Source organism: Rana temporaria, chromosome 12 (assembly GCF_905171775.1).
Source record: "Rana temporaria chromosome 12, aRanTem1.1, whole genome shotgun sequence".
NCBI lineage: Eukaryota > Metazoa > Chordata > Amphibia > Anura > Ranidae > Rana > Rana temporaria.
In genome coordinates this window covers 142,910,583-142,929,522 of record NC_053500.1, presented here as the reverse complement: position 1 = coordinate 142,929,522, position 18,940 = coordinate 142,910,583, and the positions used below count along the sequence as shown (strand labels likewise).

The window sequence follows — 18,940 nt, the reverse complement described above, 5'->3', positions numbered from 1 at the left end:
AGCATGACTGCGCAATTGTCATTCAAAGTGCTTCGGCGCTGAAAATTGTTCTGGGCAGGAGGGGGTTTAAGTGCCCGGTAAGGAAGTGGTTAATATTGCCCTAACCTCAGTGAACAGGTACGAGAGGCTGTTTGGAGAGGAAATGATGAGCTCCCCAGGCTAGAAACCACGAATGCTCATCCATAGGAAGCAGTGCGATGTGATGATAAAACTCGTTGGTTTCGGCTTCCCATACATCGGCCTGGCACATGACCCCGAAGGTCTATTTTAAGCCAGACGTGAAGTTTTACCACAGTTCACATTTTCATGAAAGAATTGCTGTGTCAGTTATTGTAAAACGAGCCACTCGATGAGTCTCCACTTCCTCCCGTGTGATGGTCGAGGGTTTTTGGACAATTGCAGACTATGGCGTAAGAAGCTTTATTTGCAGAAAAGCCGAACCCCCCCCCCCCCCCCCCCCCCCCGGCGGCCCCTGCAAGGCCATTGCTGTCATCGCGTCACTTGCTTCAGCTTTTTTTTTCCCTTGATGTCCCCTCGTGCGGTTTTACAGTAAGTCAGGAAATGCTACCGTGCCGCAGTTTTTTTATTATATTTTTACACACTATGGGATGTGTTTTGTGATTGTGGTTTATGGCCCTGATGGCTTTGGTTAAGCTTCCTCATTACACACCCTGCATTGTGCACTTACTGGCAATGGTTTTCTATCACAGGACATTTTGCAATCCATTAGAGAGTTGTGGTATAAAGGCTTTTATTTACCTCGTGGACAGGGATGAGCTTAGAAATCAATGGGCCTAGTGGTCTGACTGGTAATGTGAGTGAGAATACGAGTGAATGATGATTCCGGTTTTGGGTAGATACTGTAGAGTTAAGCCACATACCGTATATACTCGAGAATAAGCCGACCCAAATATAAGTCGAGGCACCTAATTTCTCTTCCGTTCATAGACGGACACAGCCTTCATTGACATTAGGGTTATACTTCTTCCTACCAGGAGATTTCTAATGTCAATGAAGGCTGTGTCCGTCTATGAACTCAGAGAAATGGATTTTATGGTGAGTACAAAAATCCTATTTTCTCTTCCGTTCATAGACGGACACAGCCTTCATTGACATTAGAAATATCCTGGTAGGAAGAAGCAATAACCCTAATGTCAATGAAGGCTGTGTCCGTCTATGAACTCAGATAAATGGATTTTACGGTGAGTACAAAAATCCTATTTTTACTACAAAAAACTGTGAAAACTTATTGACTCGAGTATAAGCCTAGGGTGTACATCTGCATGCCTCATTGTGCATCACTGTGCCTCACTGTGTCCATGTGCATGCCTCACTGTGCCCATGCCTCACTGCGCCCATGCCTCACTGCGCCCATGCCTCACTGCGCCCATGCCTCACTGCGCCCATGCCTCACTGTGGCCATGCCTCACTGTGGCCATGCCTCACTGTGGCCATGCCTCACTGCGCCCATGCCTCACTGTGGCAATGACTCACTGCGCCCATGCCTCACTGTGCCCATGACTAGACTGACATTTAACATGGGAGTCTATAAAAGGGGTGCCTGGCTCTGAAAAATCGGTGCTCCCCAGCCGTAGGTCCCCCCAGACAACAACCTTTGCACACTTGTAGAGGAGAAATGGGGCTACATGTGAGCCAAGTTCCGGGTCCAGAGGACCTACGACCGGCGAAATGACCGTTTAACATTGGAGTCCATGGAAGGGGTGCCCGGCTTTGAAAAATCGGTGTTCCCTGGCCGTAGGTCCCCCGGACAACAATCGTTGCACACTTGTAGAGGATAAGTGGGGCTACATGTGTGCCAAGTTTGGGGTCCAGGGGACCTACGGCCGGCCGGTACTGGGTCCCCAAAGTCCAGGAGATCAGGTGCAAAAGGTGACTCGAGTATAAGCCGAGGGGGGCATTTTCAGCACAAAAAAATGTGCTGAAAAACTCGGCTTATACTCGAGTATATACCGTAAGACCCATTTAGCTTTTGGGGACTGTATTGATGAGATCTGGGCTGAGTTCACAGGACTGCACATGTGTTGTGCCCATTATGAGGGCCTTCCAACATCCCTTCTGGATATTTTATTTATTGTACATTATGGAGAATGTAGCAATATGGGGTTCATTTACTATACATGGAGAGTGCAAAATTCAATGCACCTCTGCATAGAAACCAATCAGCTTCCAGGTTTTTTGGCTTGATTGGCTACCGTGCACCGATTTTAGTAACTCAACCCTTAGGCCAGGTTCACACTGGTACGACACGACAGTCTTACTCATGTGGATGCGACTTTGCCATGCGACTTGAAGTCTGACCTCCATGAACAGGGATCCGACAATGCCAGGCAGTTTGTGTGTGGTATGAATATTTGGAATAAACGCCACGCCAAATAAAAAAAAAAGCAGCATGGTGTTCCCCCTCAAAGAGCATGCTAGACCCTTCAGTCTGATATGGACTTTAGGGGGAACCCCCACGCCGAAAAAAATGGAGTGGCCCCCCCCCCCCCAAAATCCATACCAGACCCTTATCCGAGCACGCAACCCAGCAGGTCAGGAAAAGGGGAGGGGATGAGTGCGCACCCCCCCTTCCTGGACCATACTAGGCCACATGCTCTCAACATGGGGGGGGGGGGGTTGGTGCTTCGGGTCAGGGGGGTCCTGGTATGCTCTTGGAGGAAGAACCCCATACCCCTTCAAGATCTTCAGAGCACAAGTCGCATAATGACGATCCGACTTTGATCCCGACGATGCCAGGCACTTTGTGTGTGGCATGAATCTTTCAGGGGTAAGTCCGCGCCAAATAAAAAAAAAATGGCAAATAAAAAAACCGGCATGGGGTTCCCCCTCCAAGAGCATACAAGGCCCTTCAGTCTGATATTGATTTTAAGGGGGAACCCCCACGCTGAAAAAACGGCATGGGGGTCCCCCCAAAATCCATACCAGACCCTTATCCGAGCAAGCAACCCGGCAGGTCAGGAAAAGGGAGGGGACAAGCTAGCGCCCCCCCTTCCTGGACCAGGCCACATGCCCTCAACATGGGGGGGGGGGGGTTGGTGCTTTGGGGCAGGAGGGGCCTGGTATGCTCTTGGAGGGGAACCCCATGCCGTTTTTTTTTTATTTGGCATTGGGTTCCCCTTCAAGATCTTCAGAGCACAAGTCACATAATGGCGATCCGACTTTGATCCCAAAGCACTTTGTGTGTGGCATGAATCTTTAGGGGAAACTCCACGCCAAATAAAAAAAAAAAAAAGACGGCATGAGGTTCCACCTCCAAGAGCATACCAGACCCTTCGGTCTGATATGTATTGTAAGGGAAACCCTCATGCATTGCACTCATGTAACCTCAAGTCTAAACCCAAGACTGGCTTCCAGCCCACCCACAAGGCCTGGAGCACCAAGGTCCCTGTGTCCTCAGGAATTTTTTTTTTTTTTTAGCATGAGGGTGCTTCCCCACTTTCCAAAGTGAGGAGGACATTTATTGGTCTTTGAGGCCATTTGGGCAGCTTGCATCTCAGATGCTTGGGTGCAGAAGGTGGTTTCCAGGGGATACAAGTTTAGAGTTTCACTCTTAGGCCCCTCCTCGGTTCATCAACTTTCCTGTGTCACCGCACAGATTAGCAGATCTCCAGGTAGCCCTAATGGGTCTTCTGGATGAAGGTGGGTTAGGGGTTAGGATTAGGGTTTGGGTTAGCGTTAGGATTAGGGTTTAGGGGTTTCCCCTTGAAGAACAAGGCTAGAACTCAGGGATTGGAATAGGGACCTCCCCCAAAGGTCACAAGTCGGGTCCCCAGAGGTCAACGGTCAAGAGGTGTGGCTGACCCACCCCCACCAAAGTGTACCGCCTACCCCAACTAAGTCGGTAGTCTTCTAGTTCTTGTGGCAGAACGGTTTCAGGGGTTTTTCTCCAACTTGAAAGGGCAGGTGCTTAACAGAGGTGAAACTCCCCATAGTAAATGTACTTGCAGATAATTGTAGCCTCAACAGATCGGAGTCCCCTGATAGTATCGAGAACCAGCTGCACGTAAAATGAGATTATCGGAAGACAATGGCTATTATAACTGCTTCAAAACATTTTCTTTGGCGTGTCTATTTATTGTATCTATTTATGATATCAGTACTGAACTGGGAGTAGGAATGAAAGCATATTGTCGAATATTGCTGAGCCCGGTGGATCTGTAATGTTTAATTATCACTTTTTTCAGTCTGTAAGGCCTTAGGGAATAAGTAGAGGACAAATACTAAACAGGCTGCAAGTAATGTTCACGTTGTGATATTTGTATCAAGATTTATAAGATTCACATCAATCAGGACGACGCATGTCAGCATTTTCACATCGTTATTATTACGAGTAAGGCCCCTTTCACATGAAAGGTCTAATCGGGGGTCCGCCTGTCTGTTTTTTAGGCAGACCTGATAGGACCTTCCATTAACCTCTATGGAGTGGAGGATGTAAACTAACTTGTGCCTATCTCCAATCCAATCCACCAATTGGCCACATTGGATTGGAGGGCAGTCGGGGGTAAACAGAGAGCTGGTCCATTTACGCCCGACTGCCCTTAGAGCAGAGCCGGCTGGACAAGACATGTCCTCTTCCCGTTCTGCTCGGCAGGAGATCAGTGGACAGATCATCTGCTAAGCAAAACTGATCCTGCCCATGTGGAAGCAGTCTAAAGGCCCGTACACACGATCGGATTACCCAACAGGAATTGTGTGATGACAGGCTGTTGGCGGAAAATCCGACCGTTTGTACGCTCCATCGGACAATTGTTGTCGGATTATCCACCAACAAATGTGGGATAGCATGCTTTAAAATTTTCCGCCAATGAATGTGTGCACACAAGTCCTTCGGACAAACCTCTGAAGTACAAACACACATGCTCAGAAGCAATGCTAACCATAACCCAACATTAGCAGAAGTTGCCCAAAGGGTGGCGCTAAAGAGCTGAAAATCACATATTTTTGTGTTTGTTGGCCGACAATTCTTTGCCGTTTGTATGCAAGACAAGTTCATGGCCAACGCCCTTCAGACAAACGTCCTATGCTTTGTCCACGGAAAATCCGATCGTGTGTACCAGGCTTTAGATGACCTCTCTCTTGCTGTATCATTAAAGCACAGGGAGCAGAGCCTGCATAAATAGTGGTCAAATATCAAGCTCGGGTGTCTCCAGTGAATGGTCCTACAATTGTGCTCTTCCAACCTTGTGGTAACAGTTAGGTGAAGACCTTTTTCTGTTCCAACATGACTGTTCCCTTGTGTACAAAGCCACTTGGTTTGACCAATTTGATATGTAGGAACTCGAGTGTGCTGCACCCAGCCCTGACCTCAACCCTACTGAACACCTTTTAGGATGAATTGAAATGCCAATTGGGTGCCAGGTTTTCTCATCCAACATGAGTACCTGACCTCAACCTTACTGTCCTTGAACGTTTGCGATTAAAGAACTCTACCAATAAGGGAAATAAGGTCTTCCCGCTGTGATCTAATACACTATATGGCCTAAACGATGTGGACACTCCTCCAAATGATGGAGTTCAGGTGTCTCCAGTGAAGGTTCCCATAAATACCACATCATGCAAAGATATTGTAGACAATTGTGCTCTTCCAACCTTGTGGTAACAATTTGGTGAAGACCCTTTTCTGTTCCGTGGACAAAGCCAGCTCCATAAAGACATGGTGTGACTGGTTTGATGAGGAGGAACTCGAGTCTCCTCAACAGTGCCATGACCTCAACCCTACTGAGCACTTTTGGGATGAATAAGGAACACTAATTATAAGCCAGGTCTTCTCATCCAACATTAGTACCTGACCATACAAATGGGCACAAATTTCCACAGACACCCCTCAAAATCTTGGGGAAAGCTTTCCCAGAGGAGATTTTAGCCACATAGTGAATCCAGGTCTATAAAGACATATCTTGACCAGTTGGGTGTGGAGGAACTTGAGTGTCCTGACCTCAAACCATACAGAAAACCTTTGAGATTAAAAATGCTAATTGTGAGCCCGGTCTTCTCATCCAACAACAGTACCTTCACCTCAAATGGCCACAAGTTCATAGACACCCTCAAAATATTTGTGGAAACTCAGAATAGTGGAGGCAGTCATGACCACATAAAGGGCAGCTCCATATTTATGGCCATTGGGTAGGGGAACTCCATATTAATGGCCGGCCATGGGTGTAAAGGGGGGAGATATGGGGAACCAACCTATCTATATTGATAACCAAAGTTTTCAAATGCAACGTTCTCAAGATCATATAGATGTGATGGTCAGCTGTGCATAAACTTCCAGCCAACTACAGAAAGAACGTTCTTAAACCATAAATAAAAGGGGGGGGGAGCTATAAAAACCGATATCTGTTCTTTAAATTCAGACCTCTGAATGTGACATTATACTTTGAGGCTTTTCAGCCCTTCTGCTAGACTTCCAGACTTGATTTCTAATCCTCCTACAGGCTGTTCTGAATGGTTCTAAAAAACGATTTCCTTTATGTGTTTCAGGAGCAGCAAAGCCTGTACGAGCGATCAAGTGAAGTGACTCCTTCTACTTTCCGGCACCCGAGCCGCTATGTCAAGCTGTGGGTGAAACTGGTGACTCCCCTAATAAAGAATTTCTTCTGAAGCTCTGGTGAGTGAATTATTCCTTAATTTTATATTAATCAGTGATCAATGTGCCAGGTTTTATTTATATCCGGAGAAGGTATTCCCAACATTCCCAACTTATATAGAATATACCAAGATATGCCGTGTTTAACTGGTCAGCAATCTCAAAAGAATACATAACATATTAAGGTTGATTTACTAAAACTGAAGAGTACAAAATCTGGTGCAGCTCTGCATAGAAACTAATCAGCTTTTTCATATTTTTTTTGTCAAAGCTTAATTGAATGAACTGAAGTTAGAAGCTGATTGGCTACCATGAACAGCTGCACCAGGTATTATTGTATTGTGTGTTGCCCCATAAATGGCAGCATTGTCTCATTGAGGCTCTTTATTTTAATGGATGTCATGAGTAGGTACTGATGGCACGAAACTCGTTGACTATGTCATGAGTAGGTACTGATGGCACGAAACTCGTTGACTGTCACAAATAAATGTGGAGATTGCATAATAGGTTTTGGCTGTGTCACTAGTAAGCGTGACGAAATGCGTTGTCTTTTACTCTGTACCCACAGCGACATATTGCTGTATTGAAGTGTAATAAAACTGTTGTACTATTGCTGTACTAAATCTGGAGAGTGCAAAACCTGGTGCAGCTCTACATAGAATCCAATCCGCTTCCAGTTTTTGTCAAAGCTTAAAATGTAAGTTCACCTTTACAGAAAAATCTGTAAGGTGAACTTACACATGGCCCCCTTCTCGCCGCTCCCCCCCAGTTCTGTTGACCTGCATGGTGGCGTTCACCCATTCTGAGCCATGGTATTGCTGCGTCACAGCTCCGGGGCAAAAAATTCCCCGGAACCGAATATCTTAAACATACCCCATCAGGAGGTACGTTTTAGGAGCATTCTAATTGGTCAGGGCCATCACTTGGGCAGCACCAACTAATCAGAACTGGCGTGAGGCGGCTATACCGGGGCTCAGAACGGACGATTGCGGCCATGCAGGTCTCGGGGGGCGCCAAGGAGGGGGTTCTGTGTAAGTTCACCTTACAGATTTTTCCATAAACGTGAACTTACACTTTAATTGAACGAACTGAAGTTGGAAGCTAATTGGCTACCATGAACAGCTGCACCAGATTTAAATTCTATTGTTGTGTATTGCCCCATTAATGGCAGTGTTATCTCATTGAGGCTCGTTATTTTAATGGCTGTCATGAGTAGGTACTGAGATGGCATGAAACTCGTTGACCATGTCACGGATAAACGTGGAGAAAGCACGAAACGTGCTGACCATGTCACGAATAAGTGCGGACTTTGCACGAAACGTGTTGCCCGTGTCACGAGTAAGCGCGTTGACTTTTCCTCTGTACCCACAGCGACATACTGCTGTATTGGAGTGTACTAAAACTGTTGTACTATTGCTATTATTGCTGTAAAACCAGAGAGTGCAAAATCTGGTGCAGCTCTGCATAGTATCCAATTAGCTTCCAGTTTTTTAGTGTTTTTTTTTTTTGTCAAAGCTTAATTGAACGAACTGAAGTTAGCTGATTTTTTGTATTGTTGTGTATTGCCCTATAAATGGCAGCGTTATCTCATTGAGGCTCTTTATTTTAATGGATGTCATGAGTAGTTACTGAGATAGCACCAAACTCATTGACCTTGTCACACGTAATTGTGGAGATGGCACGCAACATGCTGTCCCTGTCACGTGTGAACACAGAAATGGTACAAAACACTTTGCCCCGTCACGATTAAGTGCAGAGATTGCATTAAATGTTTTGCCCGTGTCATAAGTGCGGAGATAGCACGAAACGTGTTGCCCATGTCACGAGTGGGTGCAGAGATAACACGAATCCTGTTGCCGTGTCACGGGTAGGTGTGGAGCTAGCATGAAACGTGTTGCCCATGTCATGCGTAAACGTTGATAGCACGATGCCCTTGTAACGAGTAAATGTGGAGATAGCATGAAATGTGTTGCCCATGTTACACGTAAATGAGACAATGGCACGAGTAAGTGCAGAGATAACACGAGTCCTGTTGCCGTGTCACGGGGAGGTGTGGAGCTAGCATGAAACGTGTTGCCCATGTCATGTGTAAACGTTGCTAGCACGATGCCCGTGTCACGAGTAAGCGCGGAGATAGCACGAAACATGTTTCCCGTGACACGAGTAAACATGGCGATTGCACAAAACGCGTTACCCGTGTCACGAGTAAGCGTGGAGATAGAACAAAATGTGTTTCCCGTGTCACTAGTAAGTGCGGAGATAGCACGAAACGCGCTGTCCGTGTTACGAGTAAGCGCGGAGATAGCACGAAACGTGTTTCCCGTGACACGAGTAAACATGGCGATCGCACAAAACGTGTTGCCCGTGTCACGAGTAAGCGTGGAGATAGCGCAACATGTTTCCTGTGTCACTAGTAAATGTGGAGATAGCACGAAACGTGTTTTCCGTGACACGAGTAAACATGGCGATCGCACAAAACTTGTTACCCATGTCACGAGTAAGTGTGGAGATAGCACAAAATGTGTTTCCCGTGTCACTAGTAAGTGCGGAGATGGCACGAAACGCGTTGCCCGTGTCACGAGTAAGCGCAGAGATAGCACGAAACATGTTTTCCCGTGACACGAGTAAACATGGCAATCGCACAAAACGTGTTGCCTGTGTCACGAGTAAGCGTGGAGATAGCGCAAAATGTGTTTCCCGTGTCACGAGTAAGTGCGGAGATGGCACGAAACGTGTTACCCATGTCACGAGTAAGCGCGGAGATAGCACGAAACGCGTTGCCCGCGTTGCAAGTGCTTTGACTTTTCCTCTGTTCCCATAGTGCTGTATTGGAGTGTTTTCACAAATGACGGATGTTATTGGGAGTGCAGCTGTCCGGATCTTTGCGCCTCTCATTACAGACCTAAGGTGTGTGACTTAATCAGCTGGCAGCGTGCCACGTGCGATAGCGGGATGGTTTCGCAATGCCGTTCACAGAAGAGGAAGTCCCGGCAATGCTGTCAGCCTTTTTATCGGTCTCACAGGTTGCTTCTTTTTTTTTTCTTCTAAATCTTCTTCTGAGTGGCGTGAGTCATGCGACTTTTGCAATGAAAAGCTCGGCCGGCTCTGTCATTCTGTTCCTGTGAAACGCATTTCTCTGCCCTCTTTAGAGAAGTCATCTTTTTATTCAGCAGAAACGATCGCTGAGGTCACACTTCCTCTTTATGTGAGTGAGGGGGGGGGGGGGTGAGCTGGAGCCAGAAGGGGAGGGACAAACTCCCTCACAAGTTTCACATCGGTGAGTTTATGCAAATCAGCCGCTTTTCACGAGTCGGCCCCTTTGGTGGGACTCTCACAGGCTGCGATTCTGAGATTTCTCAAGTCGCCCCCTCCTCCAAGTTTACAGCTAAATATAAACACCGTTTTCTCTTCTGCCAGTTACAGGAAAACAAATGATTTTCGGTGGGCAGGTTGTGTTCTTTCGTGAGATTGGCTGCAGTACAGCATGGCTTGGAAAAATCGCCATCGCGCTCTCGGGGGGTTCAGTTCTGGAAAGGCCAACAAACCATTTCCAAGCAACACAACCCTGACAGACGGCGCAGCCAGGACAGTGACCTGACTGTTCTCTACCACAGTTACAGGGTTAGTTCGCTTTTGCCAAAACCTGCCTCAGTCATGAATGAATACAGTGAGTGATCGGTACATTCAGAAAATTACATATTTACCAGCCCCTTCCCCCACTCTCCTTCCTGAAACATCCCCCACTTCAGACTTCTCCTCTCCTGCCGGATGCTGCAGGGGGATGTTTCAGGAAGGAGAGCAGGTGAAGGGACTGGTAAATATGTCATTTACTAGCATCTTCCTTTTCTGAATGAACAGAGCATAATTAATATCGAGCACTCGCTGTGTCCATTCATAACTTAAGCATAGTAAACTGTTTGTGAATGAACAGGAAGCCACATAGTGCAGAGCACTTCCCGTTCATTCACTGTTCAGTGTGAACTGAGGCTGCACAGAAAGGGGCTGGGGAATCTCTGTCCTCAGTTATTTTCTCTGTCTCAAAGTTGAGACATCAGGGGTCTCATATTTTAAATAAATTGTAAAAAAAAATACGGACACCGTCCCCCTGCGCCGCTGACGCCGTCCCCCTGCGCCGCTGACGCCGTCCCCCTGCGCCGCTGACGCCGTCCCCCTGCGCCGCTGACGCCGTCCCCCTGCGCCGCTGACGCCGTCCCCCTGCGCCGCTGACTGCCGCCGCCCCCCGGCCCCTCCGACTGACACCGCCCCCCGGCCCCTCCGACTGACGCCGGCCCCTCCGACTGACGCCGGCCCCTCCGACTGACGCCGGCCCCTCCGACTGACGCCGCCCCCCGGCCCCTCCGACTGACGCCGTCCCCCTGCCCCGCCGACTGACGCCGTCCCCCTGCCCCGCCGACTGACGCCGTCCCCCTGCCCCGCCGACTGACGCCGTCCCCCTGCCCCGCCGACTGACGCCGCTCCCCCGCCCGGCCGACTGACGCCGATCCCCCGCCTCGCTGACTGACACCACCTTCTGCCCCGCTGACGCCAATCCCCTGCCCCGCTGATCCCCTTCTCTACTGACCAGTGTTTAGGATCCTGTGTATTCGGGGATGAAAGTCTGGATTGTAGGAACTCGGTCTCTGAATGCACCGGGCCCTAAATGCGAGTATCACTCAGTACGGTGTCCAGCTGCAGCTTGCCATAGACTTTGATAGGATGCCTGCAGTGGGGCTGGGCGCCTAAAACCCCATGTGCAGCCCCATGTGCAAGGGGCCCTAAACAGGCACAGCCTCCGCTTACCCAAACTTCTGGGTCAGGGAGTGCGCACTCATGGCTGCATTCACCGTAACCTTTCTCTGGACCACATATCCCATAATCCATAGCACTACTGTGCATGCGCAGCCCTTGCAAGCCGCCTCGCTGAGGCATGTCTATGGATCTCTGGCTGCCTCATTATGTCACCCAGTAGTCCTCTCCCTGGAAGCGTGCATAGAAGGGGGTCACCGGCGGGGAACCGCAGGATCCGGCAAGCCAAGGAGCCGCCCTTGGAAGTTACGGGCCAATGACTGGGGAGGGAGTGAAAACCGGAGCAAGCGGCAGGCAATGAGGCCGAGCATCTTATGTAATAAAAAATAAACAAAATAGTAATAGTAAAAAGTATTTGAATGTTCCTTTGATGGACTCGGCTCTTCAAACTTTTACTGGAAATGTATATTTAGATATGAAAAATTTTCAGGAACTTGAGAGGTGTATTAGAGGGGGAGGGGAGAGCGGGGGGGGGGGGGGTGTATTTTCCAGTATATGGCTAACTAACTTCCTGTCCAAATTTCTCATAAAAGAACAATGCCAGCTCACTGCTGTTACATAAATTGGTGTCATACATACCGCACAGCAATCGCTGTGTCTCATTGATGACATTGTTTGCACAGGTGTGGTCGCTGTCACGCATTTCTCAATGGTATTTATAACTCTTTTACATACAGCAAGTCAACGGCTGCAGATCCTTCTTTTTTCTTTTTTTAGATCTATTGAAATGTAAAGTGTATGTGAACCCTCACCTAATGAAGCCATTCAGTTTAAATTAGAAATACAAGGTTTGTGTAAATGTATGGGCGTGTGTGTGTGTATGTGTAATATATGTGTATAATATAATAATAATAAATATATATACTATACACACAGTGGAACCTCAGATTGCAAGTTACGCGGTTTACGAGCGTTTCGCAATACGAGCGCTGTATTTTTAAAAATCGGAACATGGTTTGTGAGTGTTGTCTCACAACACGAGCAGGATTCAGGTCAAAGCGGTGTGCAGTACCACGTTTGGCCTGACGTGAGGGGGGGGGGCGCCGAAGTCGAACAACGCCGTTCAGAAATGCTCGAAAAGACACGCAAATACTCCATTCACGAGCCTTTCCGAGGTCAGCCGAGCTGTCCTCTGTCCTTTCCAACTGTTTCCGAGGCTCTCCGGCGCCCCCTCCTCACCTCTGGCTGCATGCGGTATTGCATACCATTGAAGTCAAGGCGGAACACATTTTTTTCGTTTCCATTGACTTCAATGGGGAAACTCGCTTTGATATGCAAGTGCTTTGGATTACGAGCATTCTCCTGGAACGGATTATCCTCGCAATCCGAGGTTCCACTGTGTATATATATATATATATATATATATATATACACACACACACTCACCAGCCACTTTTTTTAGATCCACCTTGCTAGTATCGGGTTGGACCCCCTTTATTAGGTCCACCTTGCTAGTATCGGGTTGGACCCCCTTTATTAGGTCCACCTTGCTAGTATCGGGTTGGACCCCCTTTATTAGGACCACCTTGCTAGTATCGGGTTGGACCCCTTTATTAGGACCACCTTGTTAGTATCGGGTTGGACCCCCTTTATTAGGACCACCTTGTTAGTATCGGGTTGGACCCCCTTTATTAGGACCACCTTGTTAGTATCGGGTTGGACCCCTTTATTAGGACCACCTTGCTAGTATCGGTTGGACCCCCTTTATGAAGTCCACCTTGCTAGTAGTGGGTTGGACTCCCTTTATGAGGTTCACCTTGTTAGTATCGTGTTGGACCCCCTTTATTAGGTCCACCTTGCTAGTAGCGGGTTGGACCCCCTTTTTTTGCCTTCATTCTTGGTGGAGTAGATACAACAAGGTGTTGGAGACGTTCCTCAGAGATTTCGCTCCATAGTGACCTGATAACCACACCCCTGAGGGTCTCTATTGGATGGGATGTGGTGAGTGTGGAGGCCATTGGAGGTAAGGGACCTCATTTCCAGTGGTGAGATGATTGGAGGACAGGGACCTCCTTGTCCAGTGGTGAGATGATTGGAGGACAGGGACCTCCTTGTCCAGTGGTGAGATGATTGGAGGACAGGGACCTCCTTGTCCAGTGGTGAGATGATTGGAGGACAGGGACCTCCTTGTCCAGTGGTGAGATGATTGGAGGACAGGGACCTCCTTGTCCAGTGGTGAGATGATTGGATCTTTGTGACATTATCCTGCTGGGAAGAGCCTCAGAAGATGGGGACACTGGAGACATAAAGGGATGGACATGGTCACCAACAATACTCAGGTAGGACGTGGTTTGTAAACAATGCTTAGTTGGTACTAAGGGGGCCCGAAGTGTGCCGATTGAACAGGTGTACCTAATAAAGCGGCTGTTGGGGGTCATTTTTAAAGCAAATCAAACGCGACGTGTGACCGGGACTGTAAGGTGACCAGTGGGAGGAGCTTTTATAAAAAGCCATAGAGGCGTATGGAGCCGGCGAGTGGCGCTCCTATAGAACCGTCGCCAATGTTATTTCTTCCTGACACGGGTTGTGGACTCCAGAAATGTTTACGTCCTTAAAATAGAACGATCCCCCCACCACCCCCCCCCGCGCGTGCGCGGCCTGCGCACAGTACTTGTGTCTCTTGTCTGCCAGCGACGGCCGTTGATTTAAATATGGACGCCGTTCCCGCTCGCAGTGATGTCTCCGGCTATGAATAGACAGATTGACCAGCAGAGGATTAATCCAGGAATGATTACGTCTCCGAGCGGATCAGGGAGGAATCCTGGCCGCTGGCGTCAGGACTGTTTTGGTGGGGGGACTCGTTGAGGGTTTTTATTTATTTTTTGTATACAAATAAACCTCGATTTAAGGGGGGGGGGGGGTACAGCGCCGAAATAATGAAAGCAAACTCAACCAAAGTGCTATAAATCTGTATAATAGTACAAAACATATAAAAGTCCCACTGGGAACTGTCCACTGTGCCACTCCATCCAAAATAAGTGCCACCTTAGTGGTCAATTCCGTGTCCTCCACTCAGTGTGCCCCAAAATCTCTCGCCCCCCCCCCCACTCACCAGATGGAGGGGACTCCTCGAGTAAGAGAGTTAGAATACCCCCCGAGTATTTTCAATAGTAGGACTCCAGTCGGAACCCTATTTTTTTACTCTAACCGCCCTTTACCTCTCACCGGCATCACAAGTTTTGGGACCCCTTACACAGCTTTAGGCAGGGCCCCCCCTGGAGCAGAGAACCGGGAGGAGGTGAGGGGGTGCTGACGGGGAAAAAAAAACAAGTGTAATCTCTCCATCGGGCCCCTTACAGGTGTAATGCAATAAGTAAAAAATGGGAGGGGAACCAGCTGGGCCTGTAAGGGGCCCTGGGGACCATCGGGCCCCTTACATTTGTAATGCAATCAATAAAAAATGGGAGGGGAGCCAGCTGGGCCTGTAAGGGGCCCTGGGGACCATCGGGCCCCTTACATTTGTAATGCAATAAATAAATAAAAATGGGAGGGGGGCCCTTGAGGACCTTTGGGCCCCTTACAGGTGTAATGCCTGTACCCCCCTGATGGCGGCTCCCTTACATTTGTAATGCAATGAATAAATAAAAATGGGAGGGGGGCCAGCTGGGCCTGTAAGGGGCCCTGGGGACCATTGGGTCCCTTACAGGTGTAATGCCTGTACCCCCCTGATGGCGGCCCTACTCACCAGTATCGCTCCTAAACCACATGGAAAGGCCACAAAGATAAACGGAAGAGAGACCCTAATACTGTAGTAAAGTAAACATTTTTTAAGAAAAAAACACAAAGCCAAGGCACTTACATATGTCGGAATTGAGATCAAAACTGGAAGCGCGCCAAAAAAGCGAATTTAATGTCACTGGATGTTCTACCCTACGCGTTTCGTCGTCAAATGTGTGACTTCCTCAGGAGCGGGCGCTTCCTGTTACGGGGTAATAACTCCCAATGGTAGACAACAATTGGTTGTGCTGACACACACTGCTCAGACTTGGTCGATGTGGTCAGCTACAGTGGCGGCTGGTGCTCAGTATATGGGGGAGTGGGGGCGGCAAACCACCACCCCCCCCTTCCCCCGCAGGAGACGGACAGGAAGGCGGCGATTTCCCCCACTTTATGATCTTCCTGCAAGTGAGAGAGGCGGAGCCACCCACAGTGTGGGGGAAGGTACTAGAGAAAGCTGGGTGCTTCAGCTTAATACAGCGACAAAAGTAAGGTATATGGAAGATGGTGGGGCTTTGAAAAAGGAGGGGGGAAGAAGACGGACTCTGTACGTAGCGCACCCCTGAACTCTGCACTCTGTATGTAGCTGAACTCTGCACTCTGTACGTAGCGCACCCCTGAACTCTGCCCTCTGTACGTAGCGCACCCCTGAACTCTGCACTCTGTACGTAGGGCACCCCTGAACTCTGCCCTCTGTACGTAGCGCACCCCTGAACTCTGCACTCTGTACGTAGCGCACCCCTGAAACTCTGCACTCTGTATGTAGCGCACCCCTGAAACTCTGCACTCTGTACGTAGCGCACCCCTGAACTCTGCACTCTGTACGTAGCGCACCCCTGAACTCTGCACTCTGTACGTAGCGCACCCCTGAACTCTGCACTCTGTACGTAGCGCACCCCTGAACTCTGCACTCTGTACGTAGCACACCCCCGAAACTCTGCACTCTGTACGTAGCGCACCCCTGAACTCTGCACTCTGTACGTAGCGCACCCCTGAACTCTGCACTCTGTACGTAGCACACCCCTGAAACTCTGCACTCTGTACGTAGCGCACCCCTGAAACTCTGTATGTAGCGCACCCCTGAACTCTGCACTCTGTACGTAGCGCACCCCTGAACTCTGCACTCTGTACGTAGCACACCCCTGAAACTCTGCACTCTGTACGTAGCGCACCCCTGAAACTCTGTACGTAGCACACCTCTGAACTCTGCACTCTGTACGTAGCGCACCCCTGAACTCTGCACTCTGTACGTAGCACACCCCTGAAACTCTGCACTCTGTACGTAGCGCACCCCTGAAACTCTGCACTCTGTACGTAGCGCACCCCTGAAACTCTGCACTTTGTACGTAGCGCACCCCTGAAACTCTGCACTCTGTACGTAGCGCACCCCTGAACTCTGCACTCTGTATGTAGCTGAACTCTGCACTCTGTACGTAGCGCACCCCTGAACTCTGCCCTCTGTACGTAGCGCACCCCTGAACTCTGCACTCTGTACGTAGGGCACCCCTGAACTCTGCCCTCTGTACGTAGCGCACCCCTGAACTCTGCACTCTGTACGTAGCGCACCCCTGAAACTCTGCACTCTGTATGTAGCGCACCCCTGAAACTCTGCACTCTGTACGTAGCGCACCCCTGAACTCTGCACTCTGTACGTAGCGCACCCCTGAACTCTGCACTCTGTACGTAGCGCACCCCTGAACTCTGCACTCTGTACGTAGCGCACCCCTGAACTCTGCACTCTGTACGTAGCACACCCCCGAAACTCTGCACTCTGTACGTAGCGCACCCCTGAACTCTGCACTCTGTACGTAGCGCACCCCTGAACTCTGCACTCTGTACGTAGCACACCCCTGAAACTCTGCACTCTGTACGTAGCGCACCCCTGAAACTCTGTATGTAGCGCACCCCTGAACTCTGCACTCTGTACGTAGCGCACCCCTGAACTCTGCACTCTGTACGTAGCACACCCCTGAAACTCTGCACTCTGTACGTAGCGCACCCCTGAAACTCTGTACGTAGCACACCTCTGAACTCTGCACTCTGTACGTAGCGCACCCCTGAACTCTGCACTCTGTACGTAGCACACCCCTGAAACTCTGCACTCTGTACGTAGCGCACCCCTGAAACTCTGCACTCTGTACGTAGCGCACCCCTGAAACTCTGCACTTTGTACGTAGCGCACCCCTGAAACTCTGCACTCTGTACGTAGCGCACCCCTGAACTCTGCACTCTGTACGTAGCGCACCCCTGGAGTGTGTGTGTGTGTGGGGGGGTTTGGGGCAAGAGACCGCTTTTCTGTCTTTGCTAATTATTCTGCCTCTTTTCCCCCCAGATAGGACACTACTGAACAGCGGGATGAATATTGGAAGGTTTCTGGATATCCTTGGGCTCCAGGTTGGCTCCCCGTTTACCCGACACTGAGAGAGGAGAAGGAATCCGACGTTGCGGCTTCCAGTCTTCCTAATCTCCCTTTTATCCGTAGAACTACCTGCTAAGTGACACCTCTGTCATCACGAGCGGCAATGCATGCAAGGCAATAAAACAAATCACACAATGGCGCTGTGTTTAAAGTAATTAGCGGTGAGCCTGGGCGGGATGCCATGTGGTTTGCAGGAAAAAAAAAAACCTCCGCCGCCAATAAACAACGGGGCGGATCGCTGCTGTCAGGAGCGCCGCGGCCCGAAGGGTCTTTTCTGTTGTCGTTTTACCCTGCGTGACGCTCCAAAGACTTTATCTACAGCCAATAAAATTCTGCTTTGTAACGAACGCTGTCGCATTGTCGCATTTTTATTTGTTTTGTTAAACTGGATTATTGTTAAAAAAGTCACAATTTATGTAAATCACATTATGATGTTGAATAAAAAAAAAAAAGCTTCCTCTCTAAAAACCCAGCCGTGGAGTCGCGAGCGCGCCGGCGCGCTCACGACCTGGTGACCGCACACGCGGTTCCGATCGCCGCCGGTGTCCCGCGATCGGTCACCGGAGCTGAAGAACGGGGAGAAGTGAGTGTAAACACAGCTTCCCCGTTCTTCACTGTGGCGCCGTCATTGATCGTGTGTTCTCTTATATAGGGAAAGACGATCAATGACGTCCAGCCCCGCCCACCTACAGTTAGAAACACACATGAGGTCACACACAACCCCTTCAGCGCCCCCTAGTGGTTAACTCCTAAACTGCAATTGTCATTTTGACAGTTATCAGTGCATTTTTATAGAACTTTTTGTGAAAATGACAATGGTCCCAAAAATGTGTCAAAAGTGTCCGAAGTGTCCGCCATAATGTCGCAGTCACGGAAAAAAAATCGCTGATCGCCGCCATTAGTAGTAAAAAAATTAATATTAATAAAAATGCCATAAAACTATCCCCTATTTTGTAAACGCTATCAATTTTGCGCAAACCAATCGATAAACGCTTATTGCGATTTTTCTTTTTTTACCAATAATAGGTAGAAGAATACGTATCGGCCTAAACTGAGGAAAAAAAATGTTTTTTTTATATATTTTTTTGGGGGATATTTATTATAGCAAAAAGTAAAAAATATTGTTTTTTTTTCAAAATTGTCGCTCTATTTTTGTTTATAGCGCAAAAAATAAAAACCGCAGAGGTGATCAAATACCACCAAAATAAAGCTCTATTTGTGGGAAAGAAAGGACGCCAATTTTGTTTGGGAGCCACGCCGCACGACCGCGCAATTGTCCGTTAAAGCGACGCAGTGCCGAATCGCAAAAAGGGGGCCAGGTCCCTTAACCTGCATAATGGTCCGGGTCTTAAGTGGTAGCGGTGTAGTAGTGGCGTCTACCACAGTGATTT

The 18,940-nt window shown here is 48.9% G+C and overlaps 1 protein-coding gene across 1 annotated transcript in view; it reads left to right on the top strand.

Moving 5' to 3' along the window:
• Positions 1 to 17,896, top strand: part of PGS1 (phosphatidylglycerophosphate synthase 1) — a 91,741-nt gene extending 73,845 nt beyond the window's left edge. The window contains exons 9-10 of the mRNA XM_040331035.1: positions 6,502 to 6,628; positions 17,463 to 17,896. Of these exons, the coding sequence (XP_040186969.1) occupies positions 6,502 to 6,621 (120 nt within the window). The 3' untranslated portion in view covers positions 6,622 to 6,628; positions 17,463 to 17,896. The remainder of the gene's footprint in view (positions 1 to 6,501; positions 6,629 to 17,462) is intronic.
• The last annotated feature ends 1,044 nt before the right edge of the window (positions 17,897 to 18,940 follow it).